Here is a 19,654-nt window from a genome sequence, read left to right on the forward strand (position 1 = left end):
AACCACAGGGTGCTCTCCTGCTTAGTGTGGTCAGCTTTTAACAGTAAAGCAGAGGGACCGGCAGGGACACCAGGGATTTCACATAAAGGAAGCAATACAAAGAGAACAGGATACTTTCTCATACAAGTACATGGTACAGCAGGCACATATCAGGAACATGAAGTGTTGGGGTAACAAAAGCTTTAAAGCTGATTTTCATCTTAATGTCCATTTAAATTGTTTATTTGGGCCAAGCTGGCTCAAACAAATGTTTTACTGCGCTAGCAGGTGCACATGGCTGGGCGCACAGAATGAACTGTATGTAGTCTCATCTTCCTGTAATTGTTTGAGGCGGATGGATGACATCACGATCTCTGAAATCAGCCAATTAGAGGAAGCTTTGTAACCAGCTTCCCATGAATGGCTTCAACCCAATTTGATTGTGTTCCAGTAGTGAGACAGGAAGCTCCCATCCCAATGCCGGAACACATTGATATATACTACATGTAGCCGAGACTGCATAGAATTCATACAGTGCGCCCAGCAAGTGCAGTAAATATTTGGTTTAATTCAGCATGGCTCAAATGAACTATTTAAAAAGGAACATTAAAAAAGGTGGAGATCAGCTTAAACCTACTCAGTTCCTGGTGCTGCTGCCTGCATGTTATATATATTACACAAACCATGCAATGAATGTCTGCAGCACATTATTCCTTTCTTGCGATTGTGTGAACATTTAGCATGATCAATAGAAATGCTAATGGATATAAACTACAGGAGAGGTGTGCACTCGTCACTGGTTGATATGATACAAGAAACCCTTTCACAATGGTGAACAATCCAAGAATATTGTGGAGAAAAGAAAACTCTACATAGTCAGAGCCCACCTTTTATACAAAGGTCAACTTTAGCACAGAATATAAAACATCAGTAGAAAAAACAAAAAAAACAAAAAAAAAAACAAAAAAAAAAAAACACACAAGTCATATACACCTGCAATTTTTTGCTAATTTTGTAAAGTCAAGCCTTCAACACTTCACTCCCTGGTACTTCCGATTAACCACTTCAGCTCCAGAAAGGTTAACCCTCTCTCTCCCCTTTTATCAGTTAAAGCACACTGCATTGCTTTAACTGATAATTTGCGCGGCCGTGCGATGATGTACCCAAACAACATTTATGTCCTTTTTTTCCCCAAAAATAGAGCTTTCTTTTGTTGGTATTTGATCACCCCTGTGTTTATTGTTTGCGCTAGAAACACAAAACGACCAACAATTAAAAAAAAAAAAAAAAAAAAAAAAAAATTAATAATAATAATAATAATACTTTCTGCTTTAAAAAACACATTTTAAAAAAATGTAATAATTGAATTTCTAAATCAATTTAGGCCAATATATATGCTACATATTTTTGGTAAAAAAAAAAATCAAATCCCAATAAGCGTATATTGATTGTAGATGCTATAACTTTTGCACAAACCAAACTCAAGTGATCAATGTTAAAAATATGCACTATCAGTGTATTAATGACACCGGCAGGGAAGGGGTTACCGTTGGGGCAATCAAAGGGTTAAAAGTGTGCCTAGGGAGTGCTTACTAACTGGGTAGGAGGTGTTTTTACTACTCGAAGACATAGATCGGTGTTCCTGCTTCACATGAACACAGGATCCATGTCTTCTGTACTCAGTCTGCCTTGTTTTCATAGGCAGACTGTCATAGTACCGAACAATTGTCTTGTCCTGGTGGACATCGGGTCCGCGGGACCCACTCATCAGCTCCCGCTGTGCAAAATCAAGGCAGGAGCGGGCCTCCAGGGGCACACGCTCCCAACCAAAACCCAGAAGTGCAGAAATGCATACAACGTAATTCTACACAGAGCGGCCTTCCCTGTAGCAATAAATCTGCTATGGGGAAGTCATAAAGCGGTTAATGGACAGATTCATTGACTACTAGAGAGGCTCTGTAAGTGAAGGGGCAATTAGGTAAGATTGACATGATGGTTTAGCCATCTAGGACTCTAGGTTTACTGATCACTTTGATACATTAAGTTTTTTTTTTTTTTTTAACACACACTGAAAGCAACCTCTGTATGCATTTCTCCATCATCCCTTCAGCTTGAGGAGCCCCTGGACAGAATTTGTTAACTCAACCCATCTAACAAGCTCTGTTCCCAAGTGATTGCCTATTCAGATTATTCCTTAGGTGCATTTCTAATTGTGTAAAAATGCTAGGGGTAAGGAAATTATTTTGTAAAATGTTACTATTATTAGACATTGAGGCCAGTGTACAGCTCAATGTGGAAATAATGCATAGCTATGAGATTGTATTGTGTTCAGGACCTAAACTGCTTGTTAGAGGTTTTCTCATATCTCACCTTCCAAAGCCCAGATATGAATCTGTGAATCTGCAAACAATTCTTGACTGGAGGCTTCCGGGTGCTGCATAGACAAAATAACAAACACCATTTTGGTGATATAGCATACAGATGTAATAAAAGCAGCACCACATATACACACACCCCTATAAACCTGCACTATACACATCACTCCCTTCACGGAATAAAACATCCCAGAGCAGTAAGAAACTCATTGAAAGACACATGTGAGATTTTAGAGCTGTTCAGACAAGCAGTGAGTTGCATATTGCAGACTGATCACTGCTCATACATATGTGCGTGTTTTAACCACTTTAAAACAGAACAATTTTTTTAGTTTACCTTAACCAAAACCTGCCTATACTGATAATATCTGTAGATGAAAACAAGCTGTGCAGCTTTGACCAAAATTGCATAAAAAGCCCCTTCTATAGGCACAGGCAAGATACATACTTCATAAAGCCTGACTGGAATGTTGCCAAGGGAGGCCCAGCTATTACTGTTAAAGTGGTTGTAAAGTCAGAAGTATTTTTTTTTTTATCTTAATGCATTCTATGCATCAAGATAGATAATAAGCCTTCTGTGTGCAGCATCCCCCCTAATACTTACCTAACCCCCTCTCTATCCACGAGGCTGTAAGACTGTCTTGGCTGCCTGGGACTCCCTTCATTGGCTGAAACTGCAGCGCCGAGCCATTGGCTCCCGTTGCTATCAAAGTCAGTCAGCCAATGAGGAGAGAAGGGGGGGGGCGGTCCTCAGCTCCGTGTCTCAATGGATACACGGAGCTGCAGCTCAGCTCAGGTGCCCCCATAGCAAGCTGCTTGCTGTGGGGGCACTCAATGGGAGGGGCCAGGAGAGCCAAAGCGGGACCCAAGAAGAGGAGGATCCAGGTTGCCCTGTGCAAAACCACTGCACAGAGTAGAACATGTTTTTTTTTTGTTAAAAATAATAAAGAAGAAGACTTTACAAATCACTTCACCATCACAGGAGTGAGTTCTTAAGAGTCAAATCTCCTCACATGCATGCTCTGCCCACCTGATGCAGTAGCTGTGCGCACAGCGTTTGACAACTCACTCCGGTGAAGAGTAATAGCTAGGCATCTCTTATCAATGTCCTAGCAAGGTCCTGGGGGTATTCAGGTCAGGCTTCATGGAAGTACATAAATGGCTACACCTATAGTGAAGGTATTATTCAACTTTAGTCAAACCTGTCATGTTTTCATCTACAGCAATCCCTTATCAGCATAGATAGTTTTGTGGCAAAGGTAAACTAAACCGATAAAATCAGAATTTGTGGCTAGAAAATGTACTTAAAATGTTAAGTTCACCTTTGGAACATGTTACATATTCCACCTGTATTTAGGTTGGAACTTCTAATATGTTCCAGTTCTTGACTCTTCTCATCCCGCTGCCCCCCCCCACTGTGAAATCTGCTGTCAGAATTGAAAGAAAGCGCAGCCAAGTAGAGCCCCACCCACACTGCCACCTCATTTACTAAGAGAGTTCTGTGAATGCATGAACTGCAACTATCATCGGTCACCGTGGCCAACGGCTTGTAGTTCCCAATGAACTGAGTGTGCGCTGGTGGGCGCTCTCGTAGTTCAAAGATTCTTCCTGCTACTCAGTAACTGCCTGCCCATATCAGAGGTATGAGCAGACAGTGTACTTTAAGTCTGCAGGATCCTGGCATTGCACCCAAAATCTACAGATCATGGGTGCATTGCCTTAAAGGCTGCAGAGTTAAAAAAATAAATAAAAAATAAATAATAAAAAGGAAAATGCATATTTTTTTTATTTTTTATAAAAAGGTGAATTTAGCCTTTAAAACCCCCAAACAAGCACATATGTTTAACTTTTGCAATTCCCATCACTGGATTGCAGGAGGGGCAGCTGAGCCTGGGATACATGGTGGCAGCAAGCTGCACCTTCTCAAGCCCATACACGTCTAGAGCAACCTACAGTATTTCTCTCAGTATAGTATATTAAGAATAATAATGAAATGCTTGAATCGCGTATCGCTGTCAGACACATGGTAAGCATAGGATGCACACCAGAGTGCACAGGGATACATTGTCTGAACGAGAACTCCATATATAAATGAATAAGTGAATTAAAACCCATATAGATGTCTGAACCTGATATTAGCCATTCAAAGATTTGGAGTGGAATCTAATTTTGGGATACAGGGCCATTAAAAATAAAGCATCTTTCACTGTCAGCCTGTAAACTCACAACACGCAACAGTTATACAAAAGAGCAAGCAATGATAAACCTGAAGCATTGCACACACATTTGCATGTTCAATTAGAAGAGCAACTCCAATAAGCTTACCTTGCTGAAAAGATACATGATCAAGACTCGCTTTGACAAGAAGTTTTTGATCTGAGGAACAAAAAAAAAATATATATATCTTTTTAGTTTGCCTAAATGTCAATACACCAGCAACAAAAGTGAGATTAAGGTGTGCAATTTCATTTCTAGTTTCAAATCCACCCCTACAACTGCCTCTTGCTCAACCATATTAAACACACACAGTAATAAAAAAAAAAAGAGGGGGGGGGGGGGTGAAGACGGGGTGCTAGGGAAGATTAAACATAGAAAGGAGTTGTGTGCTATGGAAAGGTGTCCACAGTGTATATCTTAGTTTCATCTCAAAATACACCAGCCAATACTACAACAGGCTGTGGCATTACAATTCTGACATCTTTGTAAGACTCCTGCATATGGGGACTTCCCATTCTTTATGGCATGCCAAGTTTAAAAGCTGGCCATAGGTGGATAGAATTTCACACAAAAATTATTAGGAAAGTATTATAAACATTTTTGCACATGTAGCGGTCTCCCCGACGTCCAGAGACCTAGTGGTGACCCCCAGAGTCAGGGAGAGCTGACATTCCTCCTCAGGGTGCAGGTTACTAGTCATAGTGGGTGTTGTGCAAGGTGGAAAGATTGGGCGCCAGTCACTTTTAAAAATAAAAGAGGTTTTTATTTCTCTTAACAGGAACAGGGGATGTGGCCTGGAGAGCGATGGAGTAGGTTATGGATTGTAAGAGCTCCGCTTGCTACTTATCCTGTATACTATCCTGCTCGCTAAAACCGAAGCTATATTTCCCTACATAGCATCCTCTGGGTCCCGGAAGGAATATATCTCCACCTAAGAGAAACATGGAGACGGCTAATCAGCTAGTCTAATATCGTCGGCAAGACAAGACCAGCAGGCCGAAAGTGGCGCTGTCATCTGCTCTGACTCAGAACACCATGTGGCCGATACTGCCAAGGTGCTGGAGGCTATAGCTGCATTCCAGGGTACTCTTACGGCTAAGATTGATGAAGTCAAAATCAACATCTCTCTTCTCCGTCAGGATCTCTCCAAACTAAAAGACAGGGTTAGAGAGACTGAAGCTAGTATAGGAACAGCAGAGGATATCCTGCACCCATTATGGCATACCACTGAAGAGATGCAGAGGCAAATACAGCAACTGCATACACACCAAAGATGACATGGAGATTCGCCTTTGTCGCTGCAATCTCCAATTCATTGGGCTTCCCAAGAGAGCAGAAGGTAATGACCCGGTGGAATATCTGGAGACCCTCCTCATTAAGACCTATGGCAGAGAAGCCTTCTTTGTTATGTTTGCGGTAGAATGGGTTCAATTTCTTAATTTTCGGGACCTGTGGGGAATGTTCAAGTTGCGGTGTTTCTCTAACGAGGTACAGAAGATAGAAGAGATCCCAGTTTCAAGGTGTCAAACGCTGCATGTGCGCCCTGCACCTCAAGTACACCATGCTGTTTGCCGCCAGGCTGCGGGTGGAAGAGGACGGTCGTGTACAGTTCGAGGACCCAGCCAAGGCCTCTGCATGGCTGGCTCAAAGCAGACGGGTGTTTTCCCCTCCCCCCACCTGTTAGTTCTGCTTGTTTTGGAGCCCGTGACTTGTTGGTGTCACAACTTACCCATAAGGGGTACCATTGCCTCACATCCCTTCCTATGAGTGCCCTTCTGGATATTAAACCTGCCCACTCCTGGTGCTTCCGCTCCTTTACTACTTGCTAGGTCCAGAGAAGACCCTGATGACAGGCATTTTCTACAGCACTACTCTGCTTGGATGCAAGTGGCCCCCACGGAAGGAATTCTACCCCAGACCCCCCACCAGTCTGACTTCCCTCCAACACCTTACCACGCACTGTGCAGTGAAAAGTCGCCCCCGTAGCAATGATTTTTTTCACTGTTCCTTCAAGTTCAGACGTTTTAAATCATGTACCTCCAGCCAGCTCCGCCAGCTGGATGACCGCTCATCTGTTGGATTTTGGGAATTGTATGCTCTCACCAGGTTGGGGGGAGACATAGTAGAGTCAGTGAGGGTAGTGCAATCTGAATCCGTTAGAGAAAAGGCCACTGGCAGTTTATCAAAACGAATGTTGATTTGCCCCCCATTAAGGATTAGAAAAAACAAAAAAAAAAAAAGTTCTTAGAGCCTTCTTTTCCTAAGAATTTTCACTTTCCCTATCTGTGACTAGCTAAAGACCTGGCCCCCTTCCTCCTATAGGTCAGTTAGGATATACATTAAAGTGATATGCTAATAGAATTCTAAAGATGAATTTTGCTTTGCAAATCTAATTACTAGCACCTGCAGACCTACACCAACTACTGCTTACACTTACCTGCTCCTGTCTGTTTTGGTACCAAACAAAGAGGAAGCTCGGCCCTTCACTGCTGCCGACAGGTCTTGGGCTCATCTGGGAGATAGAGGATGTTTCTGAACCGCTTCTCTGGATATCCAAGTCTGCAAACAATAGAAATAAGCATCACCTTAGCTGGATAAAGGTACATTTTTTTTTCGGGGGGGGGGGAATAGGGCTAATTTATAAATGGAAATATTCTTATTCACTTTGCAAGGGAATCTGTCCCAGAAATGAGATGAATCAAGTACAAGAAAAAAAAAAATGCTGTGTTTTCTTTATAGTGTTGTGATATTGCATTCTTTGCAAAGTGAGACTTCAAACAGCCTATTTGCCTTTAGTAAAATCAACCCCAGGAAGCCTTAAAGTATAATTAAGTTTATTCAGCATAAAACGAAGCTTAGTTATGTAGCATGAAGCTGTATACTCTGCAATGTTTACATTTTTGGTAAACTCATTCAATGAATCCAAGCTCTGCAAGCTGAGATAACATGCACTGCATTGATGCATTCACATAATTTCACAGTAATCATGAGATAAAACAAAGTTCAGGAATATTCCTTTATCCCATTGTTTTGCAAATGTATGTGCACTACAAACTGTATGATTGAATCGATTCTGATATCTTTGTTTTACTAAGCAAACATCCTATTATTCTAAATAGGAAACCTTAATTTTTTGTTTGCAAATATTAAAGATTCTAATTACCAGCAAGAATGATTTCTTACATTTAAAGAGCACCTGTCATTTCAGATTCATCATGGCAGCGCCTGTTAGCGGGCACCCACGTCCCTCACCTTGTTGTGTCACTGCCTAATCACCAGCCGTCCCATTAAGCGAATGGGACTGTCGGTGAGTCAGAGGAGGAGCGGCTGCAGGACGGAGATGACAGTTGCGATTTAAAAATTATGATTTAAAATCGAGTTGATTTAAATCAAGCCTTTTTACTAGTGATTTTAATCAAATCAACCCTGAGGGGGAATGGCTTTCCTTTCAACACCAACGCAGGTACATTTTCCTTTCAGTGATACCACTGACGCATGGACATTTTTTCACTCCAGTCACACCCCCAACTTGAGGCCATTTCTTTTCAGTGACAATAATAACCCGGGTACATGTTTTTCTTTGACACTGTTAGCCCCATATTTGAGCACCAATTTGAAATGTTTCAGTTCGCTGCAGCATACCACATGGTTACTATTTAACTGCATGCCAAACATTTTGACATGCACTGATGATAGTAAAAAGAAATTTACCATTTCTCAACAAAATCTGCACTAAATGGAGACAAAGCCAAATACCAACCTATTATTATACATACACACACACACACACCTCAGCTTTTCTACATCCCCCTGGGCACTGTTTTGCTACTGGGAGCCAAGAGAAATAACAGGTACTTCCAGGGATCGAGGAGCACATAACTCACTCCCCTTCCTCCATGTGACAGGATGGAACATTTAATCATTGAAAAAATAAAAAGTTTCTCTAGAGCTTAGATTCCTTTGTAAATGCTTCAGGTAGAAAACTAAATATGCACAAAATACCAAAATGATTGACATTCACCTGTACCACACGTCCAAAGCTTTGCACCTCTCCTAATAACATTGGGGCTCTGCACTGATCCATGCCATGGAGAATTCTGGTCCTGGGCAGTAGAAATATGACCTACCACTGGGGAGGCAAAGGCACTGCTAGAGTCCCAGGGTCTTTTGAGAGAAGCTGTGGTCTTCAGAAGAGAAGACATGGGTGTTCGAGAGACAGGAGCAATCTTCCCAGCCTGGTCAATAGATTCATTCAAGGATGTGCCTGCAGAAGGAGTCATATATGATTAAAATGATAAAAGATTTGCGTTAGTTTGAAAATACCTTTAAGCTTGTTTTTTTTAATGTAGCTGATCAAATCAATCTTCTCATTGTGTTTTACAAATGCATTAAAAAGAAAAAAAAAAAGTTTCAAACGTCCAAGTTGTGAAGAGCCTTGTACCTTTGGCATCTGAGTCTTAGAACAGAAGGAATTATGTGACAGAAATTCCTGATGAAGGTGGAATGTAGAATCCACCTTAGGTAAGAAGGGTTGGGATTAATGCCGACTTGTAAATTCAGAACCCAGCCAAACCTCTTCAGAGATTGCAACATGTGAGACAATGGTCTCCAATAGAGAAACAGATCGCTGCCTCAGTATGAAGTCACCCAGGTACCCTATAACAGGGATACCCCAGGTATGCAGGAGCCCTAGAATCAGTATCAGAACCTTGGTGAACACTCTGGGAACAGTGGACAGCCTGAAAGACATGGCCACAAACTGAAAATGAAAGTGGTGGTTCTCCGCCACAAACCGGAGAAACCTTTGGTGAGGTGGAAAGATCAGAACGTGCAGGAAAGCATCTTTGCTATCCACCAATGTCTGGAAATCTCTCTTCTTGAAAGAGGCCACCACAGACTGCACCAATTCCATCTGGAACTTCTGAACTTGCAAAGTCTCTTGAGCCCCAAGACTACAAAGAGGTTCGAGTAAAAACCTCAAAACCTTTCAACCTTGGAACAGAAATGATCACTCCAAGATACAAAATGATCAAGGCTTGCAAAAGTGCATATTTGTTATTGTGGATTCAAAGAAACATTTGAAAGCATACAGCATGGAGGGCAAGGCTCTGAAATTCCAGCTTGTAGCTGTGTTGCAGCCCCACTTATCTGCAATCCCCCCTGCCAAACTCCCACAAAGGGCCGCGAGAGTTGGGATTGGGAGTGAGCATGCAGCGGTGCCCTCAGGGCAAGTGGCTCTCTCTGTGCGCAGTATTTGACAGGGAGGAACCAGGAGTGCCAGCAGGGGACCTGAAAAGAAGGTGGGGCATTTGAGCTGCGGCTCTGTATCTTATTGACACATACGGCAGCAGTTTGTGAGCAAGCATGCAGCTGTGCCCCCAGGGCAAGCAGCTTTCTCTGGGTGCACTACTTGAGGGGGAGGAGTTGGCAGGGGATCCGAAGAGAAGCGGATCAGAGCTGCTATGTGTAAAACCACTGCACAGAGCAGGGAAGTATAACATGTTTGTTATTAAAAAAAAAAAAAGAAGGCTTTAATAACACTTTAAATACTGGGACCTCATTCACTGGACACGAGGGTCTTTTTGTGCCGAGGCACCAAAGGCATACTTCATTTCTTAGAGAACTCACTTTCCACGGGGTATTGCTGGAGTCAGGGTGTGCGCGTTCAAAACATCCTTTAAGCGAGGTTGCAAAAAGAAGAATTGAGGATGTTGCAGAGAATGCCACCATTCAAAACCTGTAATCTTCATGGACTAGAAGTCGGGAAGCTGTAGTTCTAGACCACTTCCAAGAGAAAACTCACAAAAAACCTTGTGAGTCTGAGATATACCCAGGCCCTGGGGTTCTTCGGGGGGGGGGGGGGGGGGGGGTAGATTTCTCAGAAGAGAAGCGCCTTCATCTGGAGAAAAAAACTCTTACCCCTCCTCTGGCTTCTCTTCAAGAGGGAAGGGTAACACTTCCACTTGCGACCAAGGCAGTCCAAGCCAGACAGTTTTTTGGGGGGGGGTTGGGGTCTAAAAGAATATGCCTCCTGAAGACGCCGCGGAAATCCGGAATAGGCAGAGGGAGTCAGAACAATATGGAACACACCGATACAAGGGGAAAAAAAAAGAAAAAGTGACCACCTCCAATCTCACCAGTGGAACACCAAAGCAATAAAAAAAAAAGTGTGAGCGCACAGAAAGCACTACCCCAGGGCACTCACCAGTACAGCTGCAGGAACCCCAATCCCCCCCCCCCCCCAAGAGGTACAATCTTCACCCATCACAATAAATTGTTCCACTAGGGCCTTCACAGGCTTGACTCCCCAGATGGGGAATACTGCCCTGGATCTGTATAATGCCATATCGGTCTGCAAGGCAATATATCATCATTGCATAGGGTCTCATCCCCACATGCCCAGTGTGGGGTTTGGGTATCATTACTTTGAGCTGTAAGCAATGAATCCAAAACAATCAGTCTCCTAACCCCTGGTGGAATTCTTGAGAAGCTAGCCATTTTCGTGCTGATGCTGCATTGACATGATGTGATGGTCATGGTCAAAGACACTAACAAAAAGAAAAAAACTGAAGCCTCACCTAGCTGTGAGGGGTTATGCCTAGCCTTCAATGTGCTAGGTGGTGTCATTTAACCACTTCAGCCCCGGAAGAATTTACCCCTTTCCTGACCAGAGCACGTTTTGCAATACAGCACTGCGTCGCTTTAACTGACAACTATGCAGTCGCTTGACGTTGCACCCAAACAAAATTGACAAGCAATATTTTTTACATTTTGCTATAAATATCCCCAAAAAATATATATATATAAGAAATAAGAATATATATCTCAATAAGTGTGGTTTGCGCAAAAGTTATAGTGCCTAAATCTATAGGGGATAGATTTATGGCATTTTTGTTAATTTTTTTTCATTAGTAATGGTGGCAATCTGCGATTTTTATCACGACTGCGACATTATGGCGGACACATCAGACACTTTTGACACTATTTTGGGACCAGTCATTTATACAGAGATCAGTGCTATAAAAATGCACCGATTACTGAATAAATGACACTGGCAGGGAAGGGGTTAAACACTGGGGGGAAAATCAAGGGGTTAAGTGTGTCCCAAGGAGTGAGTCTAACTGTGGGGTGGGGTGGGCTACCTAGGACATGACAGGGAGCAGTAGATCTCTGTCATGTCACTAGGCAGAACAAGGAAATGCCTTGTGTTGCTCCGTGACACGATTGTGGGACACCGGTGGACATAAAGTCCGTGGGTCCCACGGGCATGGAGCACGCGGCGGGTGCGCCCACAATACCGCGTCCTAAAGGGGACCTGTACGCCCATTTGCACAGCCGCGCCATTGTGCCGACATATAGCGTTGTGCACTGGTCGGCAAGCGGTTAAATACTCGATTCCAGGATAGCCCTTCACTCCCTATATTCTCACTTTTACATCTGTTGACACTTTACCAGTACAGGAGCTCGCAAAACTGTATAGATACAATGTACTTTTTCATGACCTGTGTGAAATGTATTATCACCAATATTCAAACTACATCACCCCATTAGTATCACTGTACAGTAAAACATAATAATACATTGCACAACAGAGAAGACATACCTGAGCTGCTGGAGGACTTCCTCAACTCTGCTGAGGAAGATGGGAGCCTCACACGCCCGTTACTTGCAGCAGCTTCTTGGTGAGCCACCAGTCTGGCTGTGAGATTGCTTAAAACGCTCAGGCACTCATTTGAGATCGCGATCCAGTTGTGTGGATGACCTCCTGCCATAGAAAGAACACGGACGCTTTTATTTCAGTCTTCCTTTTATTAGATGACAGACTAGATCTGCTCTGTTTTCTTTGACAATTACCTGGTTGGCTGAGGCTGAACACATCCTGTCTCCGAATTTTGGAATACTGAGAAAGCAGCACGAGATCTTGAAACGCCAGGTACTGGAATGACAACATAGCACAGAAGGAGGAATTTAGTAAACAAAAAAACCTGACATACTTCATCCCAACATTAAAATTAGGTTATACTGCTTCCCAACACTTTAAGATGAGCTACCTACTGACAAAAAAAAAATTTACATATACAAAAATGAAACTAGCGCAATGCTTTTGAACATAGCCAAGTTTAAAAAGTTTATTGAGTAAAAGACAAACAAGCTGAAAATTAGTTTTTACTTTCTATTCCAGGGGTGCCCTTGAAGAGCAAGGCCACTCAAGAGACTTGGTAACTGGTCGCGGGTCACAATGAGTGGAGCTGGAGGATGACAGGTCTATGTCCACTCTGCATATGCGGAGTGGACACGAACACAGCCCGCTCTACTCTATGAGCCCTCCGATCCCATCCACCCAGGCAGAAGAGGAGGGATCCCCTTATGTTTTTTTCTAGCAGATGGGAGTAGGAGAGTATAAAACGGACACAAGTTCATTTACATCTGCCACTCCATACAGGTGAATGAAGGGTCCGATCGGGCCTGTCTGAAAAGCAGATAGGCGGACCCGATCAGTCATGCGCAATGGTAACCTGCACCTGTGGATCAGTTTGAAAGCAGCCCAGTAGCCACTGCAGAACAGATATGACCATATATAAAATTTGCGAGTTTAGTAATAAACTGACTTTTAAACTACCTTTGGGTAATGCTGGGCACTTTCACCCCCTTCATTCCCAGACCAGCTTTCAGTGCTCTCACTTTGAATGACAATTACTCAGTCACGCTACACTGTACCCAAATCAAATTTTTATAATTTTGTTCACACAAATCGATCTCTCTTTTTAGTGGTTAGTTATTCACCACTGCGTTTAATTTTTTTTGCGATCTGAGGAGGGAGCAAAAATTTTGAATATATAATATATATATATATATATATATATATACACACACACACACATACACTATATATATATATATATATATATATATATATATATATATATATATATATATATATATATATATATATATATATATATATATATACACACATACATACATATACACACACACACACATATATACATATACACACACCCCATATTGACATAAAAACACAGAACTGTTGACATTTTTTGCAGATTAAAGAAAAACTGAAATATATCACATGGTCCTAAGTATTCAGACCCTTTGCTCAGTATTTGGTAGAAGCACCCTTTTGATCTAATACAGCCATGAGTCTTTTTGGGAAAGATGCAGCAAGTTTTTCACACCTGGATTTGGGGATCCTCTGCCATTCCTCCTTGCAGATCCTCTCCAGTTCTGTCAGGTTGGATGGTAAACGTTGGTGGACAGCCATTTTTAGGTCTCTCCAGAGATGCTCAATTGAGTTTAAGTCAGGGCTCTGTCTGGGCCATTCAAGAACAGTCACAGAGTTGTTGTGAAGCCACTCCTTTGTTATTTTAGCTGTGTGCTTAGGGTCATTGTCTTGTTGGAAGGTAAACCTTCAGCCCAGTCTGAGGTCCTGAGCACTCTGGAGAAGGTTTTCGTCCAGGATATCCCTGTACTTGGCCGCATTCATCTTTCCCTCGATTGCAACCAGTCATCCTGTCCCTGCAGCTAAAAAACACCCCCACAGCATGATGCTGCCACCACCATGCTTCACTGTTGGGACAGGTGATTAGCAGTGCCTAGTTTTCTCCACACATAACGCTTAGAATTAAGGCCAAAACGTTCTATCTTGGTCTCATCAGATATAGATATATAGAGCGAGATATATCTATCTCTCTATACACACTATTATAAAAGAAATCCAATTAAATCAAATTCAGTCATACATTTAGGCCAGAATGTATTCTGCTACATGTCTTTGGTAAAAAAAAAAAAAAAAAAAAATCCTGATGTACTGACCGCCTCTCATTTCTTGAGGCTCAAAATATCAGGACAGTACAGATACCACCACCCCCCCCCCCCCCCCCCCCCCCCAAATGACCCCTTTTTTGTAAAGATGAGTGTCCAATGTATTTAGTAAAAGTTTGAAGTTGGAATTTTTTGCTCACAATAGTTTGGAAAATAAAGATTCTCTCATGTAAATGTTTATATCAGCAGGGTTCATGCAGTTTAATTGAAGACTTCCAATATTAGTATGCCTTGTGTGCTTTGATAAAAGACAAAATTAATCATTTACCTTTAAGTATGGAGAGTTGCAGCCTAAAGCATTGGGAAGGCACCTTTCCGCATCTTCAACAAAGGATATTTGTACAGGAAACATTCGTTCCTAAACAGACAAAAGACAGTTTACAGAAAAAATAAAAATTATAATATATATTTACACACACACACACACACACACACAGTATCTCACAAAGGTGAGTACACCCTCAGATTTTTGTAAATCTTATTATAGCTTTTCATGCAACGACACTGAAGAAACGACACTTCTAAGCCGCTGGCAACAAAAGCAAGTACACCCCTAAGTGAAAATGTCAAAGTTGAGCCCAATTAGCCATTTTCCCTCCCCGGTGTCATGTGACATGTTAGTGTTACAAGGTTTCAGGTGTGAATGGGAATCAAGCATGTTAAATTTGGTGTTATCGCTCTCACTCTCTCATACTGGTCACTGGAAGTTCAACATGGCACATCATAGCGAAGAACTCTCTGAGGATCTGAAAAAAAAACAATTGTTGCTCTACATAAAGATAGCCTAGGCTATAAGATTGCCATGACCCTGAAAGCAGCAGTGGTCAAGACCATACAGTGGTTAAAAAAAAGGACAGGTTCCACTCAGAACACGCCTCCCCATGGTCGACCAAAGAGGTTGAGTGCTCAGCATCATATCCAGAGGTTGTCTTTGGGAAATCGAGGTATGAGTGCTGCCAGCATTGCTGCAGAGGTTGAAGGGGTGGGGGGGTCAGCCTGTCAGTGCTCGGACCAACAAGACAAGGAATTGGTCGCACACTGGAACTCCAAATTATCTCGATGTCATCTTTATTGTCAAAAGGGTCAGACAGATACAGGCAATGGTAGACGTTTCACAAGCGATAGCTTGCTTGTTCACAACCACCAGTGCTCAGACCATACGCTGCACACTGCATTAAATTGGTCTGCATGGCTGTTCCAGAAGAAAGCCTCTTCTAAAGATAATGCACAAGAAAGCCTGCAAAATTTGCTGAAAACAAGCAGACTAAGGACATGGATTACAGGAACCGTGGTCTGATGAAACCAAGATAAACTTATTTGGTTTAGATGGTGTCAAGCGTGTGTGGCGGCAACCAGGTGAGGAGTACAAAACAAGTGTGTGTTTTGTCTACAGTCAAGCATGGTGGTGGGAGTGTCATGGTCTGAAGTTGCACGAGTGCTGCTGGCACTGGGGAGCTACAGTTCATCGAGGGAACCATGAATGCCAACATGTACTGTGACAAACTGAAGCAGAGCATGATCCCCTCCCTTTGGAGACTGGGCCGCAGGGCAGGGACGTGCAGTGAGGTTATTGACTGGTGAGGTACTGGCTAGTATCAGAGCCAGATACACACGGGTTACATACATACGCCGCAATCTTTAAAGCGAGAGCAATCATTCTAGCACTAGATCTCCTCTGTAACTCTAAACATGTAATCTGTAAAAAAATTTAAAGCGCCTATGGAGATTTTTAAGTACTGAAGTTTGGCGCCATTCCACGAGCGTGCGCAATTTTAAAGCGTGACATGCTAGGTATCCATTTACTTGGCGTAACATCTTTCACAAAAAAAATACATAAATAAATTGGGTTATCTTTAGTGGTTTTTTTTGCCCTCAACGTTATAACTTCAAACCAGTACTTTCACAGTAAATAAATAGTGTTGCTTGATAACAGTACCTTTCTAACAGCAGATTCTCATTCCCCCTCTTAACTGTGTGAGAAAAACATGGGATTGTGGGTAAATCTTATACCCATAAACCCATGTATTTTCCTTGTAGTTAAGAGGGCTGGGCTGGAAGTTAGCATTGGTCTTTAAGACACATGCCCCCTTCTAATGACACTGCAGTGAGAGGCGTGCCCACACTGCAGCATTTTTATTGGTCCAAGACTCCAATCTGTCCATTGAGCTCAGTGCCTCCAAGAGGCACTGTGAGCTCATCCTCTCAGTCTGCTGCAAACAGTGTGCCAGCTTGTATTTAAACTGGCCGCTCTGTATGTAGCTTCTGACAGGCTGTGCAAGGAGCCTCGTATCTCCACTACCATAGGTCGTTGGAGCCCCATTTTTACCAGTGGTGGGGTAGAACTTAGGCTACCTACCCCCCAAATTTGGGTTGTCTGACCTCAGGTCGCTGGGCTACGAAGCTTGATTTTATTATATTTTTTCATGTTCATGGCTCTGCCTCACCTGATTGCATGTCCCTGCCGCAGGGCAGTATTCCAGCATAACGACCCCAAACACACCTCCAAGACGACCACTGCCTTACTAAAGAAGCTGAGGATAAAGGTGATGGACTGGCTAGGCATGTCTCCAGACCTAAACCCTATTGAGCATCTGTGGGGCATCCTCAAAATGGAAGGTGGAGGAGCACAAGGTCTCCAACATCCACCAGCTCCATGATGTCGTCATGGAGGAGTGAAAGAGGACTCCAGTGGCAACCTGTGAAGCTCTGGTGAACTCCATGCCCAAGAGGGTTAAGGCGGTGCTGGAAAATCATGGTGGCCACACAAAATATTGACACTTTGGGCCCAATTTGGACATTTTCACTTAGAGGTGTACTTACTTTTGTTGTCAGAGGTTTAGACATTAATGGCTGTGTGTTGAGTTATTTTGAGGGGACAGCAAATTTATACTGTTATCCAAGCTGAACATTCACTACTTTACATTGTAGCAAAAAAAAAAAAAAAAAATTAAAAAGAATTTCTTTATAAAATGTTGCAAATTAGTAATTTTTTAACCCAAATCAGTGTATATTATTTGGTGTGTGTGAAAGTTAGAGTCTACAAGCTATGGTGCCAATCACTGAAAATTGATCTCATCTGATGTACTAAAGGCCTCATTTCTTGAGACACTAACAAGCCAGGAAAGTACAAATAGCCCCCAAATGACCCCTTTTTGGAAAGTAGACAATCCAAGGTATTTAGTAAGAGGCATTGTGAGTTTTGTGAAGTTGTAATTTTTTCCCACAATTCTTTGCAAAATGAAGATTTTTTTTTTTCTTTTCCCACAGAATTGTCATTTTAACAGGTTATTTCTCTCACACAGCATATGCATACCACAAGTTACACCCCAAACACATTCTACTACTCCTTCTGAGTATGGCAATACCACACATGTGAGACTTCTACACAGCCAGGCCACATACAGAGGCCCAACATGCAGGGTGCACCATCACGCATTCAAGGGACATAGATTACACATTTCACTTTTTGACTACCTCTTACACTTTTGAAAGCCCTGGAGCACCAGGACAACAGAAATGCCCACAAAATGACCCCATTTTGGAAAGTAAACACCCCAACATATATTCTATAAGGCATAATGAGTCTTTTGAACATGTCATTTTTTTCCACAAGTTTTTGGAAAACGCAGAAAGAAAAAAAAAGGAAAACATTTTTTTTTTTTTTTTTTCACAGAAAGTTTTCCATTTATAAGATATTTCTAACACATAGCATGTACATAGCAAAAATGAGACCCCAAAATATATTCTGCTACTCCTGAGTACGGCCATACCACATGTGGGAGACTTTTCCACAGCCTGCTAACATACAGAGGCCCAACATGCAGGGAACACCATCAGGGACATACATTTCAATTCTAATTTGACTACCTATTACACTTTTGAGAGACGCTGATGGGCACTGTAGTGGCAAGGATGAGCACAGATGAGCCAGGGATGGATGGAGCACGGATGGGCACATATGGAGAACTGTGGGCACTCCAGAGATAGCCCACAGCGCTGCTGCACCCGGCTCCCTCCTCTCCTCGCACACTTTACTGATCGGTGCGAGGAGAGGGGAGGAGCTGCATCGGACAAGGTCCGGTTTGTTGACAAGTGATTGTTCTGTCATTGGATGGAGCGATCATGTAGTAAAGGGCCGCTGTCACTGGCCTTTTACCCTGACTGGCCTCAGGTGATACATAGAGATTAAAAAAAATCTCCTATATAAAAGTTCTATCTGCAGCCCTTTCTTAACTACATCCGTAGAAAGTGCTGAATTTTAAATGCTTTCCTGAGAGTTCAGAAAAAAGGGGGCAAAGAATTATAGTTGCACTCTGCAGATATTAGTGAGAAGAGCTCTGACAGCTGATGGGAGGGGAAGGGACCCCCACAACAACAGAGCTGAGGCTGTCAATCAGCTGGAGGTCTCATCATTTTTCTCTTGGTGTCAGTAAAACTTGTCAGAAGTGATTCTAAAAGCTGAGGAATGAAGCAGCAGACAGAAATGACACTTCATGCTCTGGATTGAGTACACATTAGGGGATATGCTTTGTTCATATTTCATGTCTGAGGTTTACAACCACTTTCAGTAAAGATACATACAATGGGTGAGTTTACAGCAGCACTAATTTCCCAAAGCCATACAGTATAGTCGCTAAAACACCCACAGGACTGAACTCGGCTCAATAACGATTCAGGAGTGCATACTGTATTTCTAACCATCTAGTGAAAACAGGATGACAGCCCTGGTACTTACTTCTGTTGCGTGGATCTGGAATAGTAACCAGACTATGTGCCAGGTGACAAGCAGGAAAGCACCACATAACCAAATCTGGCAAAATAATGACAGATCCAGGAGGCCAAACAGAGAATCAAGCGGTGGTAACTGTCTGTATATATAAAAAAGAAAATAATGACATACAAATAAAATAACTAACTAATAATTTACAGAGCGAGTCCAGAAATACTCACTGATCAAGGTGCAAGTTTAGAATGCCTTGAAACCAAGTCCGTGGAATATAACCTAAGAATAATAACCAGAGAGATGTTAAATAAAATTGAAATGCGCGTGTATACATGTAAATATGATCTCTCTCGCTTTAAACACTTGTTTACAACACCACCACACTTGATATAATTAAACTGAAAAAAGTTAATGTTAAATATGTAATGATTGAGGGCTTTATCTGTACAGTGTGGAAGGGGAAACCTATAACTTAATAGTAATAATTAATAATAAAAAAAAAAAAAAAAAAAAAAAA

General features: G+C 42.3%; 1 protein-coding gene across 1 annotated transcript in view; it reads right to left on the reverse strand.

Annotated features, from left to right (window-relative positions):
• The window catches only part of NDC1 (NDC1 transmembrane nucleoporin), a 52,233-nt gene that overhangs the window by 16,434 nt on the left and 16,145 nt on the right, over positions 1 to 19,654 (reverse strand). Inside the window, exons 7-15 of the mRNA XM_073593524.1 lie at positions 19,365 to 19,416; positions 19,150 to 19,282; positions 14,683 to 14,772; positions 12,426 to 12,507; positions 12,175 to 12,336; positions 8,593 to 8,835; positions 7,009 to 7,130; positions 4,680 to 4,730; positions 2,350 to 2,413 (exon numbers count right to left, since the gene is read on the reverse strand). Coding sequence (XP_073449625.1) covers positions 2,350 to 2,413; positions 4,680 to 4,730; positions 7,009 to 7,130; positions 8,593 to 8,835; positions 12,175 to 12,336; positions 12,426 to 12,507; positions 14,683 to 14,772; positions 19,150 to 19,282; positions 19,365 to 19,416 — 999 coding nt within the window. The remainder of the gene's footprint in view (positions 1 to 2,349; positions 2,414 to 4,679; positions 4,731 to 7,008; positions 7,131 to 8,592; positions 8,836 to 12,174; positions 12,337 to 12,425; positions 12,508 to 14,682; positions 14,773 to 19,149; positions 19,283 to 19,364; positions 19,417 to 19,654) is intronic.

The sequence above is a fragment of the Aquarana catesbeiana genome, linkage group LG07 (genome assembly GCF_042186555.1).
Source record: "Aquarana catesbeiana isolate 2022-GZ linkage group LG07, ASM4218655v1, whole genome shotgun sequence".
Taxonomy (NCBI): Eukaryota; Metazoa; Chordata; class Amphibia; order Anura; family Ranidae; genus Aquarana; species Aquarana catesbeiana.